The sequence below is a fragment of the Periophthalmus magnuspinnatus genome, chromosome 1 (assembly GCF_009829125.3).
Source record: "Periophthalmus magnuspinnatus isolate fPerMag1 chromosome 1, fPerMag1.2.pri, whole genome shotgun sequence".
Classification (NCBI taxonomy): Eukaryota; Metazoa; Chordata; class Actinopteri; order Gobiiformes; family Gobiidae; genus Periophthalmus; species Periophthalmus magnuspinnatus.
Window position 1 is genome coordinate 18,447,029 of NC_047126.1, and position 26,740 is coordinate 18,473,768.

General features: G+C 37.0%; 1 protein-coding gene across 2 annotated transcripts; it reads left to right on the forward strand.

Annotated features, from left to right (window-relative positions):
• The first annotated feature begins 739 nt into the window (after nt 1–739).
• On the forward strand, nt 740–26,698 carry galnt7 (UDP-N-acetyl-alpha-D-galactosamine: polypeptide N-acetylgalactosaminyltransferase 7). 2 transcript variants are annotated; one of them, XM_033970002.2, is made up of 15 exons: nt 740–1,723; nt 7,497–7,608; nt 9,931–10,249; nt 14,562–14,728; nt 15,313–15,443; nt 15,578–15,657; nt 17,225–17,407; nt 19,322–19,439; nt 20,049–20,171; nt 20,548–20,663; nt 21,904–22,006; nt 22,611–22,709; nt 22,881–23,009; nt 24,389–24,419; nt 24,579–26,698. In XM_033970002.2, the coding sequence occupies exons 1-15, from the start codon at nt 1,601–1,603 to the stop codon at nt 24,683–24,685; spliced, it is 1,941 nt and encodes a 646-aa protein (XP_033825893.1). In that variant the 5' UTR covers nt 740–1,600; the 3' UTR covers nt 24,686–26,698. The 2 variants fall into 2 exon arrangements, with proteins under 2 accessions (XP_033825893.1, XP_033825885.1); XM_033969994.2 differs by lacking the exon at nt 17,225–17,407 and adding an exon at nt 16,807–16,989 and having other exon boundaries at nt 1,402–1,723.
• Nucleotides 26,699–26,740: the final 42 nt, after the last annotated feature.

A 26,740-nucleotide genomic window follows, 5' to 3' on the forward strand; every position in this document is an offset into this window, starting at 1 on the left:
CTCTTTTGTGTAGCACAAGCTGTTCTTTTAGTGGAACTTGATTGACAGGTTGGGTTGCAAAACAGTATCAAATAAAAAAAAGACACATCAGACTGAAATTATTTTTCAAATTGTATACGCAGATGGATCTATGAAAAAAGCACTAAGTTGTACAATATTATAATAAGCATAACATTATATAATCAGAAAGTAACTATGACAATTAACAAATCACTAAACTAAACCCTAATCCGTTTTGTTATCTTAACTGTTTTATTTAAATGTTTGTATGGGGGTTTTTTTTGTTTTTTTTCTTGTTATTTTTATTTTTGGAGTATTTTCAATTTTTGTGTTTTTTTTGGTTTGTTTGTTTTTTTCTTTTTTTTTTTAAGATGGTTGTTTTTTAAGGTTAAGGTTAGCCTGTATTGTCCTCGTAGGGTAATTTGTCCTCTGCATTTGACCCATCCTTTAATGCCACTTGTATAATAGCAAACATATGTTCTAACTTCAAACTCAAAAAATACAGTACAAAAAAAATAATTATTTTCATATATTGTTGTTGTCTAAAAATATGTACTTCCGATGTCACTTTATATTTTTCTTAAACAGGGAATAGCCACGTCCTATCCTAACATACTTTTGTATTATTCATTCAGGTTTAGCTTGTTCCTTTCAATCACTTCTCGTCAGGTTTAATTTTAGTGCAATTGGCTGGCGTGGCTATTACACACTATAACAAACATTGTTTTCTTATCTCCGCACCCAGAAAGCCTTCAATGAATCGAGCAGAGGACACTACACTCTGACTGATAAGACGGTACAGAAAAGATTTAGGGACAGTAACTTTCATTTGCGAACCTGCCTGTGCTCATAGACTATATTCGTTTAGTCCGTAGTAGCTTGACGGTAAATTAAAAGACTGCAGGCTTGAGAAAATTTGGACAGTGTATTTTTTTAATTTATTTTTTACATCACAAGATTTTTTTGTGGAGAAGTATTTTTCGGACAGACGTCGAAACCAGGATTCGAACCTGCGACAGGACTGACGTGGTGTTTTGGTGCCAGGAAGCCGGGGAGCAGCTAGCGTAGCGGCTAACCTAGCATAACCAGTGGTATAGTTGCCAAGTCTGCAAAACAATAGCAACTTTGGGATTGTTTTATTTTAATTTTTTTCTTAAAGGTGCTTAAAAGCCAAAAGAAGATACAGCGTATTTAGCCTTTTGAATGAGTTCGTCATTATAAAGAGTATATTCTTGTATTACAATTTTTTTCTCTCAATAAGTAAGGCTAGTAATCACATGCAAAATGTATCTAATTATTGAATGAATAGATGTTTTGCATAGTTCAAATCATTTCATGGCATGTCACAAACATTGATAAAATCTGACAATCCAAAGCGAATCAAACTGAATTCTTAAACCCAGAGCGTGTGTGTCTGTGTACAGATTTTTACCTACTATCTTTTGCTTAATTCTATGGGATTATTTTGAATACCCTATTCCTTTTGAGAGCTTTTTGCATAGGCCTATTTACTTGTTTCTTTCGTGAGATCTGGCAACCGGGGCAGGCAGGCAGAGGCGGACTTGCTTGCTACTACCCAGGAAGCAGGGCTACTACCACGATGAGGATAAAAGTGGGGTTTCTTTTACGGAGTTTGCTCGTAATTGGGACATTTTTGGGTCTTGTGGTGCTTTGGTCATCGTTGTCACCCAAACCGAATGAGGACAACCCTTTCGCCAAGCAGGTGAGTTTTGCGTTGTGATCGGCTCCTTTGCTCCAGTCTGGGTGAAGAGATTTCATTGAGTTGCGTCTCACCTAACCTTCAAACCATCGTACTGAACAATGTTAAACAAAACACATCTTAGCTTTAAATCCTTACATCAATTGTCCATATTTTAACATGTTTATAGCCAGTTTCTGATCAGTCTGTGCCATTGACAGATAATGCTAAACGAGCTGTCAATGCAATGCTGACAGCCTGCTTGTGCACCTACTGAAGCTAAATTCATCTTTATAATGATTAAACTATTATTTAAATCTATTTAGACTATTAAATGTACGTCTCGTCATGTGTTCTTTATAGACTAATAATTTATCCCCTGTTCTGGATCAATTAACGCTAATAATCACTGTTAAATAAATCTGTAATCTTTAGCTAGCCCACATTTCTTATCCTTTACGTACATGGGGATATTGTATAGTTTTCCCTGCTGCAAATCATTCTATATATTGCAATTTCTTTCCATTTATTTATATTTTCTTTGCATAACATCTAACCTAAATAGCCATGCATATGATTCATTGTATTATAATGCCTTAGCTATCTGTCCAAGTTTACAACTGGTTATCTTCTGGCATGACACTTAAACATTTGCTGGTTGTCACTTTTTTGCCCTATACAATTCAAGTATTAAATAGTTTAATTGTAAATTTATAATTGTACTGTGTAGCACTTTGGAAACGTTTTTTGTTTATAAAATGTGCTATATAAATGCAGTGTTTTGGATTGGATTAAATTGTGCATGTACTGTAGCCTATTGGAGGTGTTGCCCTCTAAACTTAGTGCCACATACTCCTAAAGACAGTCCAGGATGTGAATATCCGTGTGTTAGTATGTAGTATTGCAGACATGTGGCACTGTGCACTACTCCCCAGTTCCACAAGATGTGTTAGTTTATCTTGCAATGGAAGTACTTTTTATTCAAGTAAACTACAGATGCAGAACATAAAAACTAAACGGTGAGATAAGTATTTTAGGCTGATTTTGACAAATATTGGATGTGTGAAATGTTTTATGTAGATGAAGAGTTTTCATACAATTAATGATACCTGCATACAACTTGACACTAAAACGTCAAAACTACAACTCATTTGAACAGATATGAGTCGTGTTTTACATTGCGTCTCTTTAAGTGGCTGCATGTCTGAAGAAGTTACAACCTTCTGAAGTGGTCCCCCAGATATAATTAAAGGGATAGTTCAGATAAATTACATTAGCTTTGGAGAAGTAGGCAGGAGGAGCAGGCTAAATGTTACGGTAATAAACTACTTAAAATGCTTGTAAGTAGTTTTTGTAGCGGGTTTTACTCTTATGTGTCTCTTGTTGTATACTCGGTAGTCCTTTAAATGCATGTGGCAGATATTGTTCCCATTAAGTCCTGTTTTCCTCTGCAAACTGAAGTGGCATTTACGTAACCCACTTTGTCAAAATACTGCAACAAATCCTTTTAAAGTGCATACAAGTGGTTCCATGTTTTTATCATTATTTCTTAGATTGGTGGGATAGTACCTGACCTATGGTAAATCTTTGCTGTAGTTAAGTGGCAGTTTGTGGAAAAGCAAGTTGAAAAGTATATATATAAAGGTATTGTTATTTACTTTCTAATTATAAATAGTATGCAACTTTGACCCTTGCTAACTTTGTGGTTGCATGTATGTACCTTATAAATGTTGCCAACCAGGAACTTAAAATTATAAACTTGGGGAATATGAAAAATCTAATTGTGATTTGATCCCTGTGATGATCTGCTATTTTGGTGAACTTGTCCTAGCATGGTTCAGTGTTGAAATCTATGATCAAACTCAGTTATTATTTTCATCAACAATTGGTCACCCTTCTCCCAGATTTTTACTGTTTTAAAAATGTGAAAAACAGAAGTAGTTCATTGTAAACCATTTGCAGAGGTCAAATGTCATTCCTCACTTACCTTATTCTGAGTATCTTAAGTATTCACAGCAATGAGTTTATAAGCAATTTTCTCTTCACTTCAGTGCAGTTTTGCTTTCACTGTAAAGCTAACAAAACAATTCTTAATTTTCTGACAATATAATGCTTTATAATTAGATGAACTACACATATCTGTACATATATATCTGTAATGGACTGGCACATGTTTTTCTCAAATACATGGTTAAAGGCCCTGTACCTGATTTTTTTCCCCAAGTGAAGTATGAACTCTCAGAAGAAGCAGATAGTAGTAGTAGTACTGCTTACTTAGCGTATGTATTGTAAAAATATGAATTGTGATTCTGGTATTAGAAGACTGTGATACATTCCTTAACAGGGAAATTCAATAAATAAAATTGATTTCTATTTTTTGGCATATTGCCCACCATTTTAAAAGTAACGAGAAACACTGTAAAAAAGATCGGATCAGCACTCTTTAGTATCATCTTCAATGGTCAGTTTCTATTGTACCACAAAGAGTGTTCATATAATATAACCAAATACAAACATCCATCCATTTTCTTCCGCTTTATCTGAGGTCGGGTCATGGAGGCAGCAGCAGGGAGCAGGGAGGCCTAGACTTCCTTCTCCACACACACTTCCTCTAGCTCTTCCGGGAAGATCCCAAGGTGTTCCCAGGCCATAGTCCCTCCAGTGTATCCTGGGCCTTGCGTGCCCAGAACACCTCTCCAGAGAGGTGTCCAGGAGGCATCTATTGCAGATGCCTCCTGGCTCCTCTCGACATGGAGGAGCAGTGGCTCAACTCTGAGCTCGTCCCATGTAACTGAACTGTTTGGCTCTCGACATTTTAAAAAGTCTATAAAATTGTACTAAGTACAAAGTTTAAATTTTAATCGGATTTATTTTTTTACTTATTCTTCATATCTCAGAATGTCTTTCAGAATGTATGCGACTAAATTAAGCCTCTATCTTTTAATATACATGACAGGACTTGACTCTGGTATCATTTTGCAGCAGTGCAGAAACAGACTGGTTTTTAAATTCAGATATTGTACTCTTGGGAGATGTTGCATGAACAATGTTGTGTATCCAGACAGCGTGTCATTTATAAATAATAGATTTGGATCTGATTTTTAGAGGTTCTTTTTATGCCAAATTTTACCTTCACAAATGAAAAAAAGAAAGCCTGAAGGTGTACTCACACTTTATATACAACATCAAAATTAGAACTAAACCTTGAACTAAACCTGAATGAGAACCAAACCAAGTCTAAGTTCTCGGGCTAAACCAGGACTGCACCAGGAACTAAACCACCAGGGGCTAAACTAGGACCTAAACCATCAGGAACTAAACCATCAGGAACTAAACCACCAAGACATAAAGTGCCAAGGACTGAAGCGCCAAGGACTGAAGCGCCAGGGACTGAAGCGCCAGGGACTGAAGCGCCAGGGACTGAAGCGCCAGGGACTGAAGCGCCAGGGACTGAAGCGCCAGGGACTGAAGCGCCAGGGACTGAAGCGCCAGGGACTGAAGCGCCAGGGACTGAAGCGCCAGGGACTGAAGCGCCAGGGACTGAAGCGCCAGGGACTGAAGCACCAAGGACCTGAACGATGACCAGGATTTGAACCAGGGCCTAAACCAGGACTGATTGGACTATAACAGGACAAAATTAACAAACCCGGAGAGGACCAGGACTAAACCAGAATCTTATAAAGTTCAAATCATGTCTAAACCAGAATATATAAAAATTTCAGTCTTTCTCATTTTAATCAGTCAGTCCCCTATAGGGACCACAAAACATACCCCACCCATCCTGTTCCAGTGTGTCAGCATTCTTCTGCATATTTGTGGGCCCAAAATTCTGTCCCATTGCACCACAATGAAGGAGAGATGACAGTGGGGTGATGCTTAAGATGCTATAAAAATACCAAATTCTTTAATGAATTATTTCTTGGTAGAAAGGGTCAATTCAATATCTATACAAACATACGTGAGTATACAATGTACTGGGGCAGAGTGGTCATCCCGTCTCATTAAGGAGGTTGTAGATTAGACTCCTGATCTCTCTGAGTGGAGTGCACATGTCCTCCCTGTGTTACTGTACCTTGACAAAAATGGCGTTTTGCTCTTGTGTTTGTTAGTTTCTGCTTAGATAAAGAATACACTTGAAACAGAAATAAAGTCCAGAAAATGTTCTTAATAAAATAAAAGAAAGCAATACTTGTACAAAGACTGTGTGTTGACATTCCCATGCAGAGACTGCAAGTTTACACCTATACAATGAGTTTTATATGGCAACTATAGTGGGAGGCTACCTTGGTTTATTTATTTATTTATTTATTTATTTATTTATTTATAGCAGACAGTGCATGTTGACCAACAATAACTGTTTAACATGCCAGAATTAGCCAAGAGGCTAGTTTTCATCTGTTGTCCGTTGCCATGATGTACAGATGGCTCCTTGCAAATTTAAATAATTTACAAAGGACACAGAATAAAATAAAAATAAATGTACATTTACAGGTGTGGTAAAAAGGTAGAAAAGCATTAAGTCTTGAGCAGTGAATCATAGCAAAGACAAGCGAAGTGAATCATAGCGAAGACAAATGAAATAATTAAAACAGACAGGTTATTAAAAACAGCATGCAATTAATAACAGTAAAAGATTATGTTAAAAAGCACAAGAAAATAAACAAAGGGCGAATAAAAAGATTTGTTGAAGCAGAATTACAGAGAAGCACATGCAAAGGGACAAACACTAGATGACAGCAGCAGGAGTTTGGTGTTGACAGGTCTGATTTGTTAAAAGCCAATGTTTAAATTGAGACTTAAAAGAGTTGTATGTGGAGCTCTCCCTGATAATTGTAGGGATGCTGTTCCACCCTTTAGAAGCTCTAACAGAATAGGCTGATTGACCAAATGCTGTCTTTCTGAATGGAATCAGACAGTCTCCTCTTGAGGCTCCTCTAGTGATGCGGGTTGAGCTTGATCTTAGTTTAACAAAGTCATTGAGTGGTGGAGGGGCGAGTCCATGTAAGATTTTATAAATAAAGCAGGCATCTGTGAATCTTATCAGATTCTCCCAACTTAAAATATTATATTTAGATAAAATGCTGCAGTGATGGATGTGGCGTGGTTTTTTGTCTAGAACTTTGATTGTCTGTTTATACAGTGATTGTAGTGGTCTGAGTATGGTATGGTTGGCCTGGGAGAAGCTCGTCAGGCAGTCAGGTTTAGACTTGGCGCCTCCTCTTTGGTGCACAGGCCAACCAAGCTTCTTGGCATGTTGCACAGTCAAATCAGACTGCAACGAGCATCCTTCCGGTGTGTTGTCTGGGTAACAAGTCATAACCTCATCCATATCAGTAGTTCTTGGCCTACTTAATTAGTTTGTTATTAGACTGGAATATCATGTATCTGTCTTGTCATATGTCTGAGCCTCACAGCTGCGACCACAGTCCTTATTGTCACACGACTTCAGTACAGTAATGAACTATAGCAGTGATTAAATAAAATGGCTAAGCACAGTTATTTATCCCAACAAGCTCTATCTCTTGCCTCTCAGTAAGGAGGTTGCGAGTTAGACTCCTGAACTTTCTTCTGTATTAATTTATATAGAACTACATCGTTACACAAATCTTGCAGAGTCTTCTTGAATAGTATAGCCAAATATGTGACATGCATATAACTTTACAGTTCATTGAACCTTTAATTTTGCATCAAATTGACCAACAACCTCCCTGACCAATTAGTGAGCTAAATTTGTAAATTATACTTTTTTTAATATTATAATAAAATGTTAATACCGTGTTGTTGTTTTTTTTCTCAGAATGGTGATTTTCTTCCCAAAGGAGGTCCAGTTGACCAGTTCAAACCAGTGGTGCCCTGGCCCCATGTGGAGGGAGTGGAGGTGGATCTCAACGCGGTTAGACTTAAACATGGTAAGATTAATGCTACAAGTAAAACAAAAATATGAAGATTTCTATGGTGAATTTGAGCCAATGGCCTAAGCAGGTACTATTGCGTATTATTGGGTATGACTACATCTGGAGGCTTAGACCACAACTGTATTTCTGTGTCTGAAGTTACAAACTGTTGCAAAATGTGCACATCTCTTAGACAGGGGAGAACAAACTGTACCAACCAAAACAATATACAGGTAACACTACGGACAATTTAGTGCAATTTAGAATCACAATATGTGTTTTAAATTTGAAGTGGTGTGTATTTATTTTTGCAATATACATTCTTCAATGATGGAAAACTCAACCTAATTCAGTACAGTTCAAGTTTATTTACACCACACATTTAAACAACTTCAGCTGACCAAAGTGCTTTGAATAAGTCAATAAAAAAGCAAATATGCAGATAGCATGATGCTTAGACTGAAAATCCACTTCTTCTCCATATCTTGATGTTTTATTGTTCTTTTTCTAATCTTAGACTGTGTTAAAGACTGAAAGGATCTGATCTGGGAGGCTGTTCCGTTGTCTGTGCGCTGCCACAGAAAAGGCTCTGTCAAAAACTGGTCAGGTGACCTCAGGGCTCTGGGTCAACATTTTGAATTGCACCCGATATGATATGGGGAACAGGTTTACAGCACAGGCTTGATCTGCTCTAGTCTTTTTGTTTTTGTCAGTAGATGAGCTGCAGTGTTCTGGACATTCTGTAAGGTCTGCAGGAGCCCTGGTTGAGCCCCACATACCAAGAATTACAATAATCCAGATGTGAAGTTACAAATATGGGGAGAGAGGACCCTCACACAGTCATGCCTAACAGTGGGTTTGTTTGGCTAAACACCACAATCTTAGTTTTATTTTGATTTAAGTTCAGGAAGTTTGTGCTCAGCGAAGTCTTCACATCCCTGAGACAGTCCTGGCGAGCTCTGACTGTGGTCTGGCTGTCATTGGTGGTCACTGGCAGATATATTTGAATGCCATCTGCAAAACAATAAAAGGCAACATTGTGCTTTCTGAAAACATCACCCAGGGGAACCATGTACAGAGCCAAGAGGACCAGCGCTAATGTAAAACCCTGTGGCACACTATACTCCAAGGGAGACACAAAGGAGTTCCTAGGTTCACAGAAAAACTCCTGTCTGACAGACAATTGAAACCAACAGAGTGCTGTACCCTTAATGCCCACATATGTCTCCAGGCATGACACACAAATATATGTATTACAACCATGGATACTTAACCATGGTTATAATGCACCTGCTCCACTAAATACTCTATATTAATTATACTTGATTTCTATACTAAGGAACAGATTTGCTACTCGCTGCCCAGTACTGATTCCGATACCACGATGATCATAAAAAACACACTTTCCTTAGATAGTAGAATGTTGATTTTCAGCATTAAATTGTAACACTTTCTTTTATATTATCATGTGATGTTATATCTCTAATCCCTCAGTTGTCCAGGTAGTTTCCATAGTGGTACATGGGCGTATGCTTGTTTATGGGGTCTTATACTTGTGTATAAACAGAACCGCTTTGAAAAGCAGAAAAGCTTTGACTTGAGCTGTATCAGAACAATAGACCTCTTGGAAGCATGTAGATTTTGTTCTCTTGAAACGATAATATTATATAAAGAAATGCTGCCTTTTTGAATTGCAAATTGTGACCTTTGAAAGGGGTCACAATTTGATTGCAGTTAATCAAGCAGTCATATTTTATGTCTAGTTGGTCTATGTCTAGTCTAAATTACAATACATTGATTTTCTTATAAATATTTTAAATATTCCAAGTCTTAAAGATTCTGTCCCTGATATTTTTCCATGTTTTTCAGCAAAATTTGTCTTGCCCCAGTATAGATATTGGCCTATTGTATAAGCAGCTATTGAGGTCAAAACAAGTCTACTCTGTACTGTCTCTCTGTATAAAGCATTTTATTTTCAGGAAGTGTGTGGTTAGCTAGTTGTTGCTTTATAGTGATGGTAAAACTCCACTTTGGTCTGTCAAAGTTTATAAACTAATCATGGGGAATAATTAGAATGCTCAGAATGCATGAGGTAAGTGAAGAATAACTTTGGACCACTGAAAACCGTCTGAAATACACTAGTTCTGTTTTTCATGTTTTAAGTCTATAAAATTAGGTACAGTGCCTTTAAATACATTATTTTCTGTATTTTATTTTTTACAATTTATTGCGTCATATAGAAGTTTCACACAAATTATTTTTGCATGACATTACAATTTTAGATACAAAAATGAGGATTAAAAAAACAAAACATAAATATTGTATTTTATTTTCTAGGAGGCGAGAACCACCCGCCAAACGCAGACCACAATCCAAATCAGAAACAGGTGATACAGCAACAGTACGTCACCTTTAAACCCCACACCCAGGCTTACACCAACCCCGTGCTGAAGAAGGGCATTCTGGGTAACTTTGAACCAGCCGAACCTGAGCCCCCGGGAGTGCCAAACGGGCCGGGGGAGGGGGCCAAGCCTTTCGTCCTGGGGCCCGAGTACAAAGAGGCAGTGCAGGCTTCCATCAAAGAGTTTGGGTTCAACATGGTGGCCAGTGATATGATCTCACTGGACAGAAGTGTCAGCGACATTCGGCATGAAGAGTAAGTGCCAAAGTCATGTGAAAATACACCATTTATTTACATAATTTAGTGTTTTACTTAAAATATTATTCTTACATAGACTCATGTTTTATCCATGCTTTACAGAATGCAAACCGGTACATTTTTGTTAGCAGCAATTTATTTTGTATTAAGAAACAAAGCTCTATGTTCTAGATAATAGCATTTCTTAAACCAGGACTGACTCAGCCAGGACTGACTCAGCCAGGACTGACTCAGCCAGGACTGACTCAGCCAGGACTGACTCAGCCAGGACTGACTCAGCCAGGACTGACTCAGCCAGGACACACAGGCAAGGGACGCAGGCAGGGGACGCATCCAGGGGACGCAGCCATCACTAAGCCAGGACTATAGTGACCAGGGGTGACTGTCTTTAGAGCTTCAACTCAAAAGTAGGAGGTTCACTTCACCTTGCCTAGTATGAATGTGGTGAGTTGGGCCAATGGTGCAGATAGGCAGCTCACTTCTGTCAGTCTGTACGCCTCAGGGTAGCTGTGGTTATAATAGTCGATTACCACCATGACTATGACATTCACTATAGGCTACTGCTCTGAGAGGCTTTGACAAGCCTGTATAACACATTATAGGTGTTAAGGCATTATTATTCAATTAACATTTCTTATTCATTATAGCAGCCATATATAATTATTTTTTTACAGGAGGTAATTTAATAATAATTTCAGATCATTGCATACATTTCCACTTGAGCATTGTTAGTTGTTTGACAGGTTTTGATCCCACAACAGGCTAGTCTGTCTATTGTTCTTTTGTTTACCCAGAATATTTTGAGGTGTGCCCTGAACTCTCCCATAAAATTCACTCAACCATTGTCTCATCTTAACCATTTCAAATAGACAAGGACATGGTCAGCCTCTCTATAGACATAACAAAGTCAATATAAAAAAGGAGTGATAAAGTAAACAGTATTTGCAGAAAGAAGAAATGCTTGTTCAAGCCTCAGCTTAGGTTTAAAGGCCAGCTATATTGTATATATTATATATATTTACAGGTTATTGCTTTGCCTAGAATGTTCCAGGGTATGTTAGTAAACTTATCTATATTTATATTTACTGAAATACTAGGGGTGTGTTTAAGTCCCTGGAGATTCAGTTTGATTTGACTTTGATTATTGGGGTCCCGATTCGACCTGAAATGATTCTCAATTCTAAAACAATTGTAAATTAAATTCTGAAGCTATTTTTCATTCAATAACAAAGAACATTTTCCACATTTCAAGTTTCCTGTTGTAACAATCTTTTATGTAAACTGTACAGCCATACAAAATAGAATTGTTCTTCGATCAGGCAATAATCTGAAAGAAAGTACCTGAAAGTCTATTTAAATGTATTTATTATTTTATTAGTTCATAATTCAATAAAAATTATAATAATTATTATTATGTAGGCCTAGGTAATGGGCGAACGACAGAGCTAAAGTAATTCAAAGTAGTGCTGATATACTGTCTCTCCTCTGTCTCAGTGCGGTCTCACATACAGTGGCTTGCAAAAGTATTCATCATGGGCCTCCTGGCTGCATCTCTGATGAGTGCTCTTTTTGTTTGTTCTGTAAGTTTTGGTGGACGGACATGTCTGGGTAGGTTTTCCAGTTGTGCCGTACTCTTTCCATTTCTGAATGATGGATTGAACAGTGCTCCTTGAGATCCAAGCCCCACTTTAAACTTCACCACAACTTTTTCTCTGACCTGTTTGGTGTGCTCCTTTTGACTTCATTTTGTGGTTTGCTCCCCAACACTCTCTTAACAAACTTCTGTGGCCTTCACAGCACAGCTGCATTTATACTGAGACAAGATTACACACAGGTGGACTTTTTTTAATCAACAGGTCAACATTCAATCTTTCCAAAATCAGGCAACTTCTAAAAGCAATTGGTTGCATTCAAGAAAAAGGGGGATGAATACTTGTGCACACTGCACTTTTCAAATTTTTTTAAAAATAAAAAACTTAAATCTTGTAAAATATTTCCTTCCACTTCACACTTGTGTGTCATTTTGTGTTTCTCATTCACATAAAATGCTAAGAAAACGTATTTAAATTTGTGGTTGTGACGTGATAATATGTGAAAAATTTCAGGGGGATGAATACTTTCGAAAGCCACTGTAAGTCTCATCCTCGGTCTGTGTGCTGTGCATATGTGTATGTCAGTGCACTCAGCCATAGGCCCCCTCCTCTTCGTTCAGGTGCACGGAGTGGTGGAGAGACCCTAGAGGCAAACGACTGTTTTTAATGAGTTTGTGCCATAACACATGTTTTTAAACACATTTAATACAACGTACAGGCTTATTCCCAGTTTACTGACAAAGAGAAATGCTATAAACTCCGCAGAGGCAATGTGAGATGAGTTTTGAGGTGGACATTTTACAGTGGAGGAAACTTTGTTATTAATATAATTTAATCAATCCAGAATCATTAAAACTTAGAATCGCGATCCTTTTAAGAATCGATTTTCAACACTCTTATTACATACTGCAACTTTAATATTGTCATGTGGTGGACCAATTTATGTATCTATTCTGTAAGAGGGTCCATCTTGTTTCCTAGAGTATGGCAATAATCTATTTATCTCAATGAAGATAAACACCACCTGACCATGGGATGCCACCTGGCCATGTTACAAGTCAGATCTGTGGAGAGGTGACAGAATGAATGCATGTTTTTCAGTGTATTTTTGACCAATAAAGACACCTGTAATTGATTAAATGTAATATAGATAAGTTGAATATTGTCATATTGTAGAACATTCCAAGCAAAACAAAAACGTCTCCGTGGAGACAAGCAAATTACACAGTGCATCTTTAAAGAAACTAGTTATTTTATAGTGAAAATGCCATGCTATTATGAAAAAAGATTTTCAATTCTCTTTGTGGTATCAAGTTTTGAGTCGTTTTCTTAATACCGTCAAGTGATAACAGCTTCGTGATGGAAGTGTACTGTAATCAAAACTTGTCGATTTAACATCATTCTACCTTCTAAAATCTAAACAGGTTAAACATTATCAAGTGTCTAAATTCACATTTTTTCAACCGTATCTAGCATGCATGTGATAATTTCATCATATGATACCAAGAGTGTTTTTACTCATCTCTCAAAAGTAGAGCTTAGAAATGTGTCAACTAACCACAATTCTGGCACGAGCACAAAGCATAACAATAAACCAGTGGAGATTTCAGCAGCATGCACTGAAATCCAATACTCCAGTAAGGCTTTATTTTGATATAATCAAAACTGATTGATAGAAATGATTCAATTAACTGTTCCATACTCCAACATGGCTATAGCTTTCTATAGATGACTAGTATATACCAGGAGTGACTCAGCAAAGTTGTTTCACAGCTCTTTTGTTTCACCAAAACAAATTAGTAAAAAGTAAAGGAGCTGTACCCATCTCAAAATGTCAAAAACAGAACTAGTTCATTAAAAAATCTGGTAGAGCTTTTAATGTATCTCTGTGGATACTGCTGCCTGTTCTCAAGTCTCAATCACTATACCAGAGTTTTCCCATAGTGTTTACTTTATGCTGCAGGTTCCTGAACTCTCAACATTTACTCTATTCTGTTAGCCCCAGGTCATTTTTGCTTTAAAGTGATGTTAAGATTGAGTTGAGTAAATACAATATCAGCATACGTTTATTATGTTCTGTTTGGGGAAAGCAGTGTCTAATATGTTAGGACATTTACAGAAGACTTTACAGCATTACACTGTAGTCTGTGATTTATATTACTTCAACGATATCAAGTATATATTGTCATGATTAAATAACTTAATAAAGCAACATGAAATTACACAAAGTCCTCAATTTGAGAATTCGGTTCACTACTAGTCATACCATCACTTTTATATATTGTGTACTACTTTGGAAATACTTGAGAGACAGATGACTTTTCAAATTAGTCAAGCAGCATAAAACCATAAATAATAGTAAATATAAACTATGATAAAATATAAGTAAGGGCATGCTTTAAAATAAGGTAAAAATATATATATACTTTGATATACAGTACAAAATATACAGTAAGGTCAGAACAACAGTGCAAATCTATCAGTGCAGGGCAAATACATTAATTGTAGGTCAAGTAAGTTGAAGTGACAGTTGTTATAAAGATGTCGATATACATCAAAATAAAACTCAATGTATTGTTACACCCCTACTTAAGTGAAGTTCCAGTAAGGCATAGGGCATTCAAATAAGTAGGATCTTCACTTAACCACTCTTGCAGGACTGTGATGCTGTGGTTAATACAATGTCTTCTGTCAATTTCTCTGTGTCTCTTGTGCAGGTGTAAATACTGGCATTACGACGACCGCCTGCTCACCTCCAGTGTGATCATAGTGTTTCATAATGAGGGCTGGTCCACTCTGATGCGCACGGTGCACAGTGTCATCAAGAGGACTCCGAGGAGATACCTGGCCGAGATAGTAATGATTGATGACTTCAGCAACAAAGGTACAGGTCCTGATTAGCTTGGGTTTAGGTATGGATGTTTATTTAGACTTTTACCTGATTATTTATTTCTACTGGAAATGGGTTGTTTTAGCCTATTTTGAACCTGGTTTAGAAACTGATCTCAGCTTTGTTTGCCTGAGATCCAGAATACACAGATCTCCAATACTTAATGAAGACCTTGTTACAGATCTGGTTACAGCTACAGTTTAGATGAGCGTGATTGACAGATTAATTAACCAATTAGGGACATGTATGAGCTGTCCGTATCAAAACTAAGATGGAGGCTGATGAGGAAAAATGAAAGGGAAAAAAAATGTCACAAGAGCCTGAAAAACATAGCTGATTTCTGCAGAGTCAGTATGAGAGAAGCACTAAACTCTTTGCATATGTCACCCAAAAAAAAAAGCTTGAGGCGCAACAGAGGAGTGGTGACCAGACTGATATCCCTCTGTATAAAAATACAAAGAGATATTGAGATATTTGTTCAAATCTGGTGAGAATAAAATGGTTCTAAAGCAGTGCATAGCTTGTGGGAAGACCTGAGTAGGGTATCAGGAATAATTTGTATTTATTTATTTTTCTAGAGCACCTAAAAGAGCGATTGGAGACATATATACAACAGTGGAACGGTTTGGTCAAACTTCACAGAAACGAAAAACGAGAGGGTCTGATCCAGGCTAGGAGCATAGGAGCCAAGGTGGCCACGAAAGGACAGGTAATACAATCAAATGCATACACTGCTATGAGAAAAATTAGGGGTTTAAATCTGTCAGGACTAGTTACTGAAAGGGAAACGTGATCTGCCCTTTAATCTGGCTGTACAGGTGTTTCATGGTTTGTGTTTTGTAGGTGCTGATTTACCTGGATGCTCATTGTGAGGTGGGAGTGAACTGGTACGCTCCATTAGTGGCTCCCATTTCAAAGGACAGGTAACACATCTATGCACAGAGCTTTTTCAGATAAGAGTTGGGACAAAACAATGCAATATTGTTCATCTATTGTTACTGTAATTTATGTCATAATGCATTAAACTTTACAGGAAGAGATATCTTTAACATTCTTACTTACAAGGTAGTATAGTTTCTTGAATGTGTTGCAGGTTGGCAGACAGGAATGCTATTGCCTAAGGTTGCTTAATATAAATCACACCCAATGATTTATTTATATATGTATATATGTACATGCATACATGCATACATACATGCATACATGCATACATGCATGCATACATGCATACATGCATACATGCATGCATACATGCATGCATGCATGCATGCATACATTCAGCTGTGGTGCAAACATTTATACAATAACAAATTAAAATGCCGTTGTCCTTTTGTACGATCTAAAGTGCAAATTTGGCTTGGCGAGATATTCTTGAAATGCTAATGAATGATTAGCATGCAGGTAAAATATAATGAGCTTTAAGAAATTTTTGAACAACTGAAACTAGTGTCTGAAATTTCCCTTGTGTGTGGTAAGAGTGCTGGTCTAAATATTAAGTTTTCAAGTTATTTTAAGCTTTCAGCGTTTAGAGTCATAACAGTCTATGTCTGTTATGAGTCTGTGTAAAGTCTTAGAAAAGCCGTTCAAAAGCCTGTACATGCACTAAATGTTGTGTGTGACATTATTTGGCAAGAAAACAACAAAACAACACATTTCACATTTTTGTGTGTATAAACCAATTGACAATGAAAGTAGCCTATCCATGCCATAGGTTGATTAATCATTTTTGAAGAACTTTTAAAAAATCTGTTAAGATACACATGTACCCAGCAACATTACTCTTGATAGGCTACATAAATGTTGCTTTGTAGGATACAGTTTGCTTTAAGCATGTTTTTTAGCATCAGATAAAAGATTTCTGTTCTACCAAAATGAATCCAGTTGATCAAACCAACTGGTTAGACATTCTTTGACATGAATACAGTAACTACAGTGCATTTGAAAAAGCCTCTCATTATAAGCAGTACTTTTGCCAAAGGGGTTACAATCATAATAGTTAATCAATATACAGTACTAACATTGTAGTTTCTGTCTGAAGCGGCCTGCAGACTACATCTTGTGCTTCTCTATAGGACAGTTTGTACAGTGCCCCTCATAGATTACATAGATGGTAACGACTACACCACGGAGCCTCAGCAGGGGGGCGATGAGGACGGTCTGGCTAGAGGTGCATGGGACTGGAGTCTGCTCTGGAAGAGGGTCCCACTGAGCCAGAGGGAAAAAGCCAAACGAAAACACACAACTGAACCGTACCGGTAAAAACAACACGACAGCTACCATGCACTAATCACTCTGCCATTCTTTTTTCTATCCTCCACCTCTTCACCCCCATACCACTCTCTCTGTAAATTGTATGCTCCAATGGATTGCCGTGCTTTTTGCCTGCTTGCCCATCCCTCCTCCATCACCATCAACGCCGCCGTCACCATATTTGCTTGCATGGTTTTGCTCCACCCATCCATGCATCCATGCTATCCAAATCTGGATCAGAACGGTGTGTACGGTGCCCCTGATCGACTCCATTCATGGGCAGCAGTTCACAATGGAGCCACAAGGGGGAGGCGACGAAGACGGTTTCGCCAGAGGAGCCTGGGACTGGAGCATGCTCTGGAAGAGGGTCCCACTCGGTGACAGAGAAAAAAAACACAGAAAGACTAGGACTGAGCCATATAGGTACTAATACAAGTAATGCAAGTTATATGGCGTAAAGTTAAAGAAGTCAGACCAAATCTATTTTAAGAATATATACACAATACAAACCTTGATATGTTCATCAGTTGCCATGTACATATTGGCAAACACTGTCAAAAAGTTTTTAAATAGTCTGAAAAATCAAGAAAAAACAAAGTAGATTTAAACAACACATTTTGGGGAGCCTGTGATTAATTTGAGCATTCATGGTTCTGTTTAGGTGTTAGATTTTCTGCAAAAAGGTGAGGGTGACTAACTGAAAAACTGGCTAATGCTTGGCTGTGAAGTTATTTGAAAGGGACTTGTTTAACAGTAAAAATCTGCTCCCCTGTTGTACTTCCAAGTAAATCAGTTCTTTCTGGTTAGATTGTGTTGAAATAAAGCTCAGATTAAAGTATAACAAAGCCTCAGGCGCAGCATGCTTATGGTTAGCGTCACACCCCCAGGGGACTTGATGACGTCACCTGCAAAGTATCACTACACCATGTAATTACTTTGAACTAGGAAATGTATTGATAAATACTGTATATATTTCTTGAATTAAAAGTGCACTAGGACACTTTTTTAGTGGAGAGTCCACCACCTCCTTATCTCGACATAGTACACCTTAAACTATAAACTGCTACAATTAAATCCAACACTTTACCAGCACTTAAAATGTCTCTTAATTTATATATTTTGTCAGTATTTTTCTATTATTTTAAATACTAGGACTTAGGCATATGTAGTTCATAAAACAAGTACATCTTTGACATTGTATTGAGTTTTGGGTAGCTTGAAACTTCTGGTATAAATTGACTTCCGGTCTGGGGCACTACACACCCCTCGTCTTCATTCATTTATCCTATCTCTGTCACTCTTTTCACTAAAACCTTATATTTTCTACTCTCATTATTGATCTCTGCATGAATATTATTCTCTTATTTTGTGTTTTGAAAAGTATCTCCAGACAGAAGGGGCTGGGTAAAAATTCACTGTATTGTTTGCATGTGCTAAGTGGGGTTCTGCATGTATGTTTTGAATTTTCTGTCTTTTTTAACAAATCCAGGACTGGGTACTGGCATGTACTAAATGATATTGGGGAAAAAGTATATATTTAAAAACATTCCTTTTGGCAGTTTGAATATATTGTGGGTCATAAGAAAGCACAAATGCTGCAGTATAGACATTATTAACTTTGCTTTCCCAGCACAAGTTAATGATCAAAAGATGCGCTGTGTAACTTTCATCTCAAGCATCCTTTTGTGCCCTGGAGAGCGCTATATTAACAAAATTATTTTCTGGTGGAAGGTCCACCACTTCCTTTTGTCCATGGAGCTGTTAATGCTTTGCCTCTAATGTTCCACAGTACAGTTTTAAATGTATTAATTTATGGGTGTTTGTTTTGCGTAAAACATACTTGGCCCTGTGATGCCACATGATTGTGTTCATGGAGATACAGAAGTTTAATCTTTTACTGTGTGGACCATTCTGGGCAAATAAATAACATAACCATGGAGACAAGAAAAGTACATAGTGCAGCTAATTGTTTTAGATATTGAAAACAGTATTGTTCATCACTGATTTTGTAAACTGGGAATTGAACTAGTATCAAAAATACAAAAAACAAAAACTGAATAAAATTCAAATTCAAAATTTCATTCAGTTTAATTTCACATTACATCAAAGAGTTACATGTCTTGGCAGCACCCTTGTATTATTAAATAGTAATTATGCTATTTAAAAAAGGCTACTTAACATCCATGAATAATACAGTTAGTTTATTCATTGAAATCAAAGTAACACATTTCTAATGCATGATAACAGCATCATATTGCCCAGCCCTATCTGTACAAGTAAGATAGTGGAAATGGTTACCGAGGGGTTGTTTAAGTTTTATTTATTTTACCGTTGCAGGTCTCCAGCGATGGCCGGAGGTCTGTTTGCCATTGAGAGAGATTTCTTCTTTGAGCTGGGTTTATATGATCCCGGATTACAGATCTGGGGAGGGGAGAATTTTGAGATATCCTACAAGGTGATGAGAAACACAAATAAATAGCAGTTTGTCTGTGTAGTCCCTTATTTCAGTCAGTTGTATAAATTTATCTGGACCTGGACAAACATAGGACTGGGAGAGGTTCGCAAATGGGTTTTAGCACTAAATCAACTGCACACATACCAAATATTTTGTGTTGCTGCATAAGAACTTCAGCCTCCTTCTGTGGAATACTGCCTAAGATTAATCTACAGAGTAAGGGCAATGCGGGTACTAGAAAACCTCGATTAAACCATGTAAAGTAATCTAAAAAGTGAACTAAAATGATACCAGTCAGTGAGTGTCTTTACATGCACTCAAGTAGCCTGGATATTTTGTTTTTTTGTTTTTTTTAAAGTCTTTTTTTAGTCTGTGTGTCCATGTATACTCAGTATCCTGATTTCATTATCCTGGATAAGGCAGTACTATCGAGGTCATGAGAAACCGGGATACTCACTAGGATATTCCAACAGTATTCAGGATACTGTGGCATGGATACACAGTAACCTAAGACTGAATCAAGGCTAAAACAATTTATATTGTTGCATATTTTTTCTTTTTCAAGTTTGTGATTTGTTGTAAGTCTTGTTTTCTTCTGTATTATGTCAGATTTGGCAGTGTGGGGGCCAGCTTCTGTTCGTGCCCTGTTCCAGAGTGGGTCACATCTACAGACTGTCGGGGTGGCAAGGCAACCCTCCCCCAGCTCACGTGGGATCTTCACCAACACTCAAGGTTAGACTTAATAACACACAGATATATCACTGTCAGATTACTGTAACAAATGAACACATTTAATTAATTTCACACTTATTGACACATTGACACAAATTACATAGCTATAGTATATTCAGTTTCATTCATACTATAGAAAAAACACTTTATAATAACTACACCGTAATAAATGTCAATAAAGCATGAACAATGACTTAATTCATAATGAACAAATCATGATTACGCATGATTAAGACTGTGTTATTACTTAGTTAAAGGTTTAGGGTTAGGAGTTAGGGTATTTAATTACGGTAAGTTGTCACTAAGCTTGGATCAGTTGTAGTGTAGTGTAGTTATTCTAATCTATAATCATGAACAACTCTTGTGTATTCTCCAGAATTATGTGCGCGTGGTGGAGGTTTGGTGGGACGAGTATAAAGACTATTTCTACGCCAGTCGCCCTGAAACACTCACTCTGGCCTACGGAGACATCAGTGACCTCAAACGCTTCAGGTACATTTATTGACTTGCTATAATTATTGTAATGCATTTTGCTTGTGAGTTTGTGAGTTAAACATATTTCATACTTTAAGTTACATTTTGGTTTGCTGTAGAGTCAAAACTACAAAACCTCTGCTCCACTAGAGTTCAAGAAGTGTAGTTTAGTCCCTGGTCCTATCTCCCAATTGCCTGGTAAGTCCAGAATGATAACTGTAGGCCTTTAGTTGTTTAGTCAATTAACTAGTCAATGGTGTCTTAGTCGGCCAAAGCATTGGTAGTCAACAAATTATTTAATTTTGAGTTTAAGGATTCATATGGGACAACAGCTGATAGGTGAATGTATGGTGGGCGTTAGTTGAAGATTTGAGAGTTAATCATGAGTTGAATCTGCCTCTTTATATATACGGACACCGGTTCCAAGTACATTTCAGTATAAATAGTTGTTTGTTGTCACATGAGATCTCTTTGCAGTTGCAGTCTTGTGAGTGCAGCTTGGGTCAGACACATGGTCAAATCATAATAATTTTGATTGTTTTTGCCATGCTCTCTTTTAGTTGACTTATCGTTCAACCAGATATCTCTTTAATCGACCAATAATTTCATCGAAGTATAATTTATCCGACTACAGCCCCAGGGATGTCAGTCAGATCCTCACTCCCTCCATCGTGTCTTAAGCCAAGATCAAACATGGCCATCTAATCTTTTTTTTTTTTTCAGTGACATGTGAAATGAAGGACTCATTGGTCACTCACTCATTTTGAAAAAAATCTAATATCTGCTTACAAGGAAAAAAGAATGAAAAAATAATATTAAAGAAGACTGAAAAACATAGAAGACTCCATGTGCTGCTGAAATAAACAAACCTGATTTAATGGCTTTGAGTTTGTTCTGAGATGCAGAGGAGGGGGTGACCACACTGAGAGATCTTCTGTATTAGACTAAAACCATGCAGTCTGGTTCTCTTTTTATTAGCTGTCAGTTTATGATTTGCAGTGTCACAGTCAAGGCCAGACAACCTCTTAACTAAATACATGCTAAATGTAAAAATGTCCAAAATTAATCTATAAATGATAATAATTTAGTTGTGGGATAAACAAGGTAGTGTAAAAGTGCAATTAAAGACAGCACAAAGGTTTAAATGGAAAACATCTCCAAACTACTTCAGTTTGCAGTGAATCACATCTTTATGCAGAGTAGCTGCGGTCAATAATATCATCTTAACTGTCGTTTTTGTTTGGTGTTTTTCTTTCAGGGAGGAGCACAGGTGTAAGAGCTTCAAATGGTTTATGGAGGAAATCGCGTACGACATCCCTCTGCATTACCCTCTGCCTCCGAAGAATGTGGAGTGGGGAGAGGTCAGTACATAACACTGTTTACAGACTCATTTATTTATCTGTTTAAAGGTTTTGTTCCTGAATTTTACCATCTTAAAACATGGATAATACAGTTTGTTAATTCCAGTGCTCCAAACTTATTACTCATTCTCCTAAAGAAATTGTAGCATTCTAATTATCCACAGCAATGAGATTATAAGCAATTTTCATATCTTCAGAGGCCTAAGCAGAGTGCTACCATCAACTGCATGCTAACAGCGCACCAGCCTTACTTTCTGGTCCGTGGATGATAAAAACATTTTATACCAGTAATAAGATCCAGACAGCACACATATCCCAAGACAACCTTTAACTACTTTAACTTTGGTTTTGTTGCACAGTTTTGACTAAAATAGACTATATTGTACCACAAAGGAAATTACTCAGTAGCTCAAAACTATAATATAAGAATAGTTCTGAATTAAGGAATAATAGCAAAAGCAAATGGAATGATAATTAAACTATAACTATCAATAGTAGCAAGGAAATTGTGTCAGAAAGTGGACAAATATTTAGATTTGGCTCTCTACAAGTAAAATGAACTCTTAACTAAATATAAATCCTGTTACATTAAATTTTGTGGCAGATTCGTGGATTTGAGACAGGTTACTGCATTGACAGTATGGGACACAACAATGGAGGAAACGTGGAGATTGGACCCTGTCACAGAATGGGAGGCAACCAGGTAACCCAGAAATGTAATTCTTAATTGCTATGTTAGCGGTCCTAAATTTTCATCATTCTTAAACCCATGGATATACTCTTCCAAAAACAACCCTACTGGCCTAATGTTACTCTGCTGCAAGTGTGAGTGGATCAATAGACATTTTTAATGATAACTGTTGTATTTGTGCAGTTGTTCCGCATTAATGAGGCGAACCAGCTGATGCAGTATGACCAGTGTCTGACCCGAGCCAGCGACAACTCGGCTGTCATCATCACTCATTGCGATCAGAACCAGCACAATGAGTGGAAGTATTTTAAGGTGAGACAAAACGGGCTCTGAGGAAACTATGTACTGTCTGTGTAAACTAGAGCCCGACTTGTATAACATTTGGAGTCTGTTGCTGCTGGTAGCCTTTTTTTTTTCATCTTGATGAAGAATCATTGTGTCCGAAAGCATTGACACCAGAATCCTTGTGGAAGCACTAGAGCATAAGGTCAAAAATATTCTTTTCAGCTCCTCTCCACAGACAGCATATATAATATAACTGTTAAATGCCATACTTTGGAACAATAATGTTATGTAGACAAGCTAGTGAAGCTGCATCCTCTGCCAGAAAAGTGACATAGTGCACCTTTAACCTTAGTCTACTAGCTTAAATACTAATCCACTTTCGTTGCAATAAGGCAATTTGGGACTGCTTTACCTAAAAGACTGAATTGGCTGACAGTGATTCACAAGTTCCAAGGCCTAAGTGCCAATAGTATTTTGGCCACAATTAACTATTGTATTTGTTCTGTGAATTGATGCTTTGCAGTGACATCATGCTGGGGGCTTTCCACCTGTATGTATATGGCGGATATTTTCAGCATTGTGAAACAATGCACACATTGGCAAAAAAAACATACCTTGCAAAAACTGCCGGGTATGTTTTTATATAGGCTTAAAACTTAATCATAGCTTAAAACTTTCTAACTTGAGTAACAGTGCAGTGCCCCCAGTTTGCATCACACCCCCAGGGAATGTTGATGTTATCAGCTGTTAAGTATCATTTAGAAATGTAGTTTTTGTTCAGAACCTGTTCTACTATTAGAACTGGATGGCAAAAGAAATGTATAACTTTTTTTAAATTAATTGTTTTGTTTTTTTTTATTTAATTTTAGAAATAAATAACCAACTAATACATTAAATATTGATTCCTGAAGATAAACATAAAATACTGTTAATCATTGCAGTTTAACACTACAAACTGTCACATTTCTTCTGCTCCAAACCAAATGCTTTAACTGATAGAACTGGTTGTAGACCTCCCAATTATTAAGACCCAAGCTGATCATGGATGACTAGAAATAAATTTTGAGCTCGATTGCACCATCCTTCAAGTAGATATGATTTTTATATTTTTTTAATATTTAGTATTTTAATATTTAGTATTCTTTGAGGTATAACTTTATGGTTGTGCAGTGCACAAATGGGTAATGGACATTAATAATGGCACATGTATCTTGAGACTGTTGCCTGACTATACTGTATGTGTGAGTGTAACTGTGTTTTTAAGCTGCGGGCAGTGAGCCCAAGACAAATTTCCCTTTTGGGACAATAAAGTTTATCTTATCTTATCTTATAAAAACATAAAACATATTAAGTACTATAACACTATAGCAGTACGGTTGAATAACCTGCCTTGTCTATTTTCTCAGGATCTGCACCGGTTCACTCATATTTCAACAGGTAAATATATACGTTGTAATACACATATGTCCAATCATATGCTAGTATACTCAGTAGCAGTATACTTAGTTGCAAAAGTCTGCCTCTTCAGTCCTTTTTATATATAACACTGTGTGGTACAGTGGATAATAAAGTTAATCTTTATCCTTCTCTCTGTAGGAAAATGCTTGGACCGCTCCGATCTGCTCCACAAAGTTTTCATTTCGGATTGTGAGAACACTAAAACCACACAGAAATGGGAGATGAACAACATTGTGGCTGTATGAGGAGCTAAATGGAACATAAACCTGCACTAAAAATCAACCACTTCTTATCCCCGTTTATGGAGAAATACAGTGGATAATAAGAGGACAAAATACCACACCATGTTTACAAAGGCTCATACTGTCCTCTAGAGGGAGACATTTTGAAGATGGATGAAATTTGAATGGACAGCGTGAAGGCAAAGAATATTTCGGCACATCTAAAGTTGAACAAGATGGCACTGACATTATGTTGAATCAAAACACAGATAGTCAAGACGGTTAACTTTATTTAGAGGTACATTATGTAACTTTTCTGGGTGAGAGTCTGCCACCTGCTTGTCTCCACGTTGATAGTCTTGCTTTGCCTGTAATGTCCCACAGCATAAACATATCTATAATGCATTTATACAGTTACAGTTTTTTTAACACTTGTAAAACATTGAGCCTCTGCACAGATCTGACCTGTAACTTGGCCGTAAGTTTAATTCCATATTTCTAGAACATTCTTAGCAAAGCAATAATATAACTATGTAGACAAGCAAGATGCGGCTCCTTCATTATAAACATTACATGGCTTGGTCTACTCGTCTTAAGTCTAATCCATAATCTCAATTAATTTATACAATATTGGGATTTCTGCTCAATATCAAACACAATGGACTGCTTTAAGCTATTTTAATCCTATTTTATCATATCTAAATGAACAAGATGGCACTGAAATTATGTTGAATCAAAACACAGATAGTCAAGATACTCATCAATTGCTAGATTTGGTCCACACTGGTCTTAATAGTAATTTATGTTTTCAATGGAATGAAAAATGGTAGCTCTATAATACAATGTGGATCTGAAATAATTATGTTAAGCAAAAAAGTCAAAAAATACTAAGAAAATCTGTAGGTTTCGATTTATAAAATGTATTTGAATATGTATTTTTCAAGTGTGAACAGGCCTGAGACGGCACAGACGCAGAATGGACATAGCCACATTTGGGTGACAAGATGGCTCTACAACTATTGTATCAAATAATATAATGGAAATATTAATTTTAGGCTGTGTCCACACTAGTTGCCCACACCATATGTTTTCAGTCCAACAAATTGTAATTCACAAACCTGAATTATCCTATTTTCCTGATCCGGAAATAGCATAATTCAACCAATTCAATCGAACCAAAACAAGCGAAAAATGCCTTAACAAGGAAAATCATGAATAAAATCTGCCCTTTTTCACATTTTACTTAAAAAAAAAATGCAACATTTCTGTCATATCTGTATATTTATTTTCTTGCGATAAAGAATATTTGCATCAGTTAATATTGCATATTTGATATTTTGGCAATATACTGTGCAGCCCTGTCTTTGTGTACTTTGAAGAGTACAGGACATACACACTCCAGAGATCAGGATTCTAAACCACAACCTCCTCAATGAGAGGCAGGACACAGGATAACCACTCTGCCACAGTAACAGAGGACATGCACACTCCAGAGATTGGGAGTCTAACCCACAACCTGCTTAGTGAGAGCAAGGATGTAGGCTACTTTAGAGAAGAAAGTTCAAACACCAGTTGCTTTTTGACAACAACTTTGACACAAAGTTGTGTAGCTGTATAGATTTACTGACAACATCACTAATTTTGATTTCACTTGTTTTTGAGAGATATTCCTTTAAGACCTCTTCTTAAAATTACTGAGAATTCTTTGAGAACTTTCTGCCATAGTTCAGTAGCTGACCAATCAACTGTGACTTCAACCTGCCTGAACACGTGAAGAAGAAAAGACTAGATTTTGGGGAGTTTTTGAATAACTTAATTATTTTTGGGGGGGTAGAGATATTTTGAATGGGTTTTGGTGGTGAATGAATGATGCTATGATAAAGTATGTAATGTTTTCTACAAATGTAAATAAGTTTCTTTATAAAAATCATGATGCATTTTGTGCAGGGGCTTGAATGATGTAAATATTAAGTTATAAGAGATTTAATAATTATATGGGCTGAGGTTGTGGGAGGAGAATAAAGAGAATGGTTTCTATTTGGTCTGCTGTACTTTGTGCTCATATTAACAATGATGTAT

Coding starts and splice junctions, on each gene's coding strand:
- galnt7 (XM_033970002.2), top strand. CDS start 1,601: ATGAGGATAAAAGTGGGGTTTCTTTTACGGAGTTTGCTCGTAATTGGG. Junction 10,250..14,561: donor AGCGACATTCGGCATGAAGA/GTAAGTGCCAAA, acceptor TCTCTTGTGCAG/GTGTAAATACTGGCATTACG. Junction 15,444..15,577: donor AGGTGGCCACGAAAGGACAG/GTAATACAATCA, acceptor TGTGTTTTGTAG/GTGCTGATTTACCTGGATGC.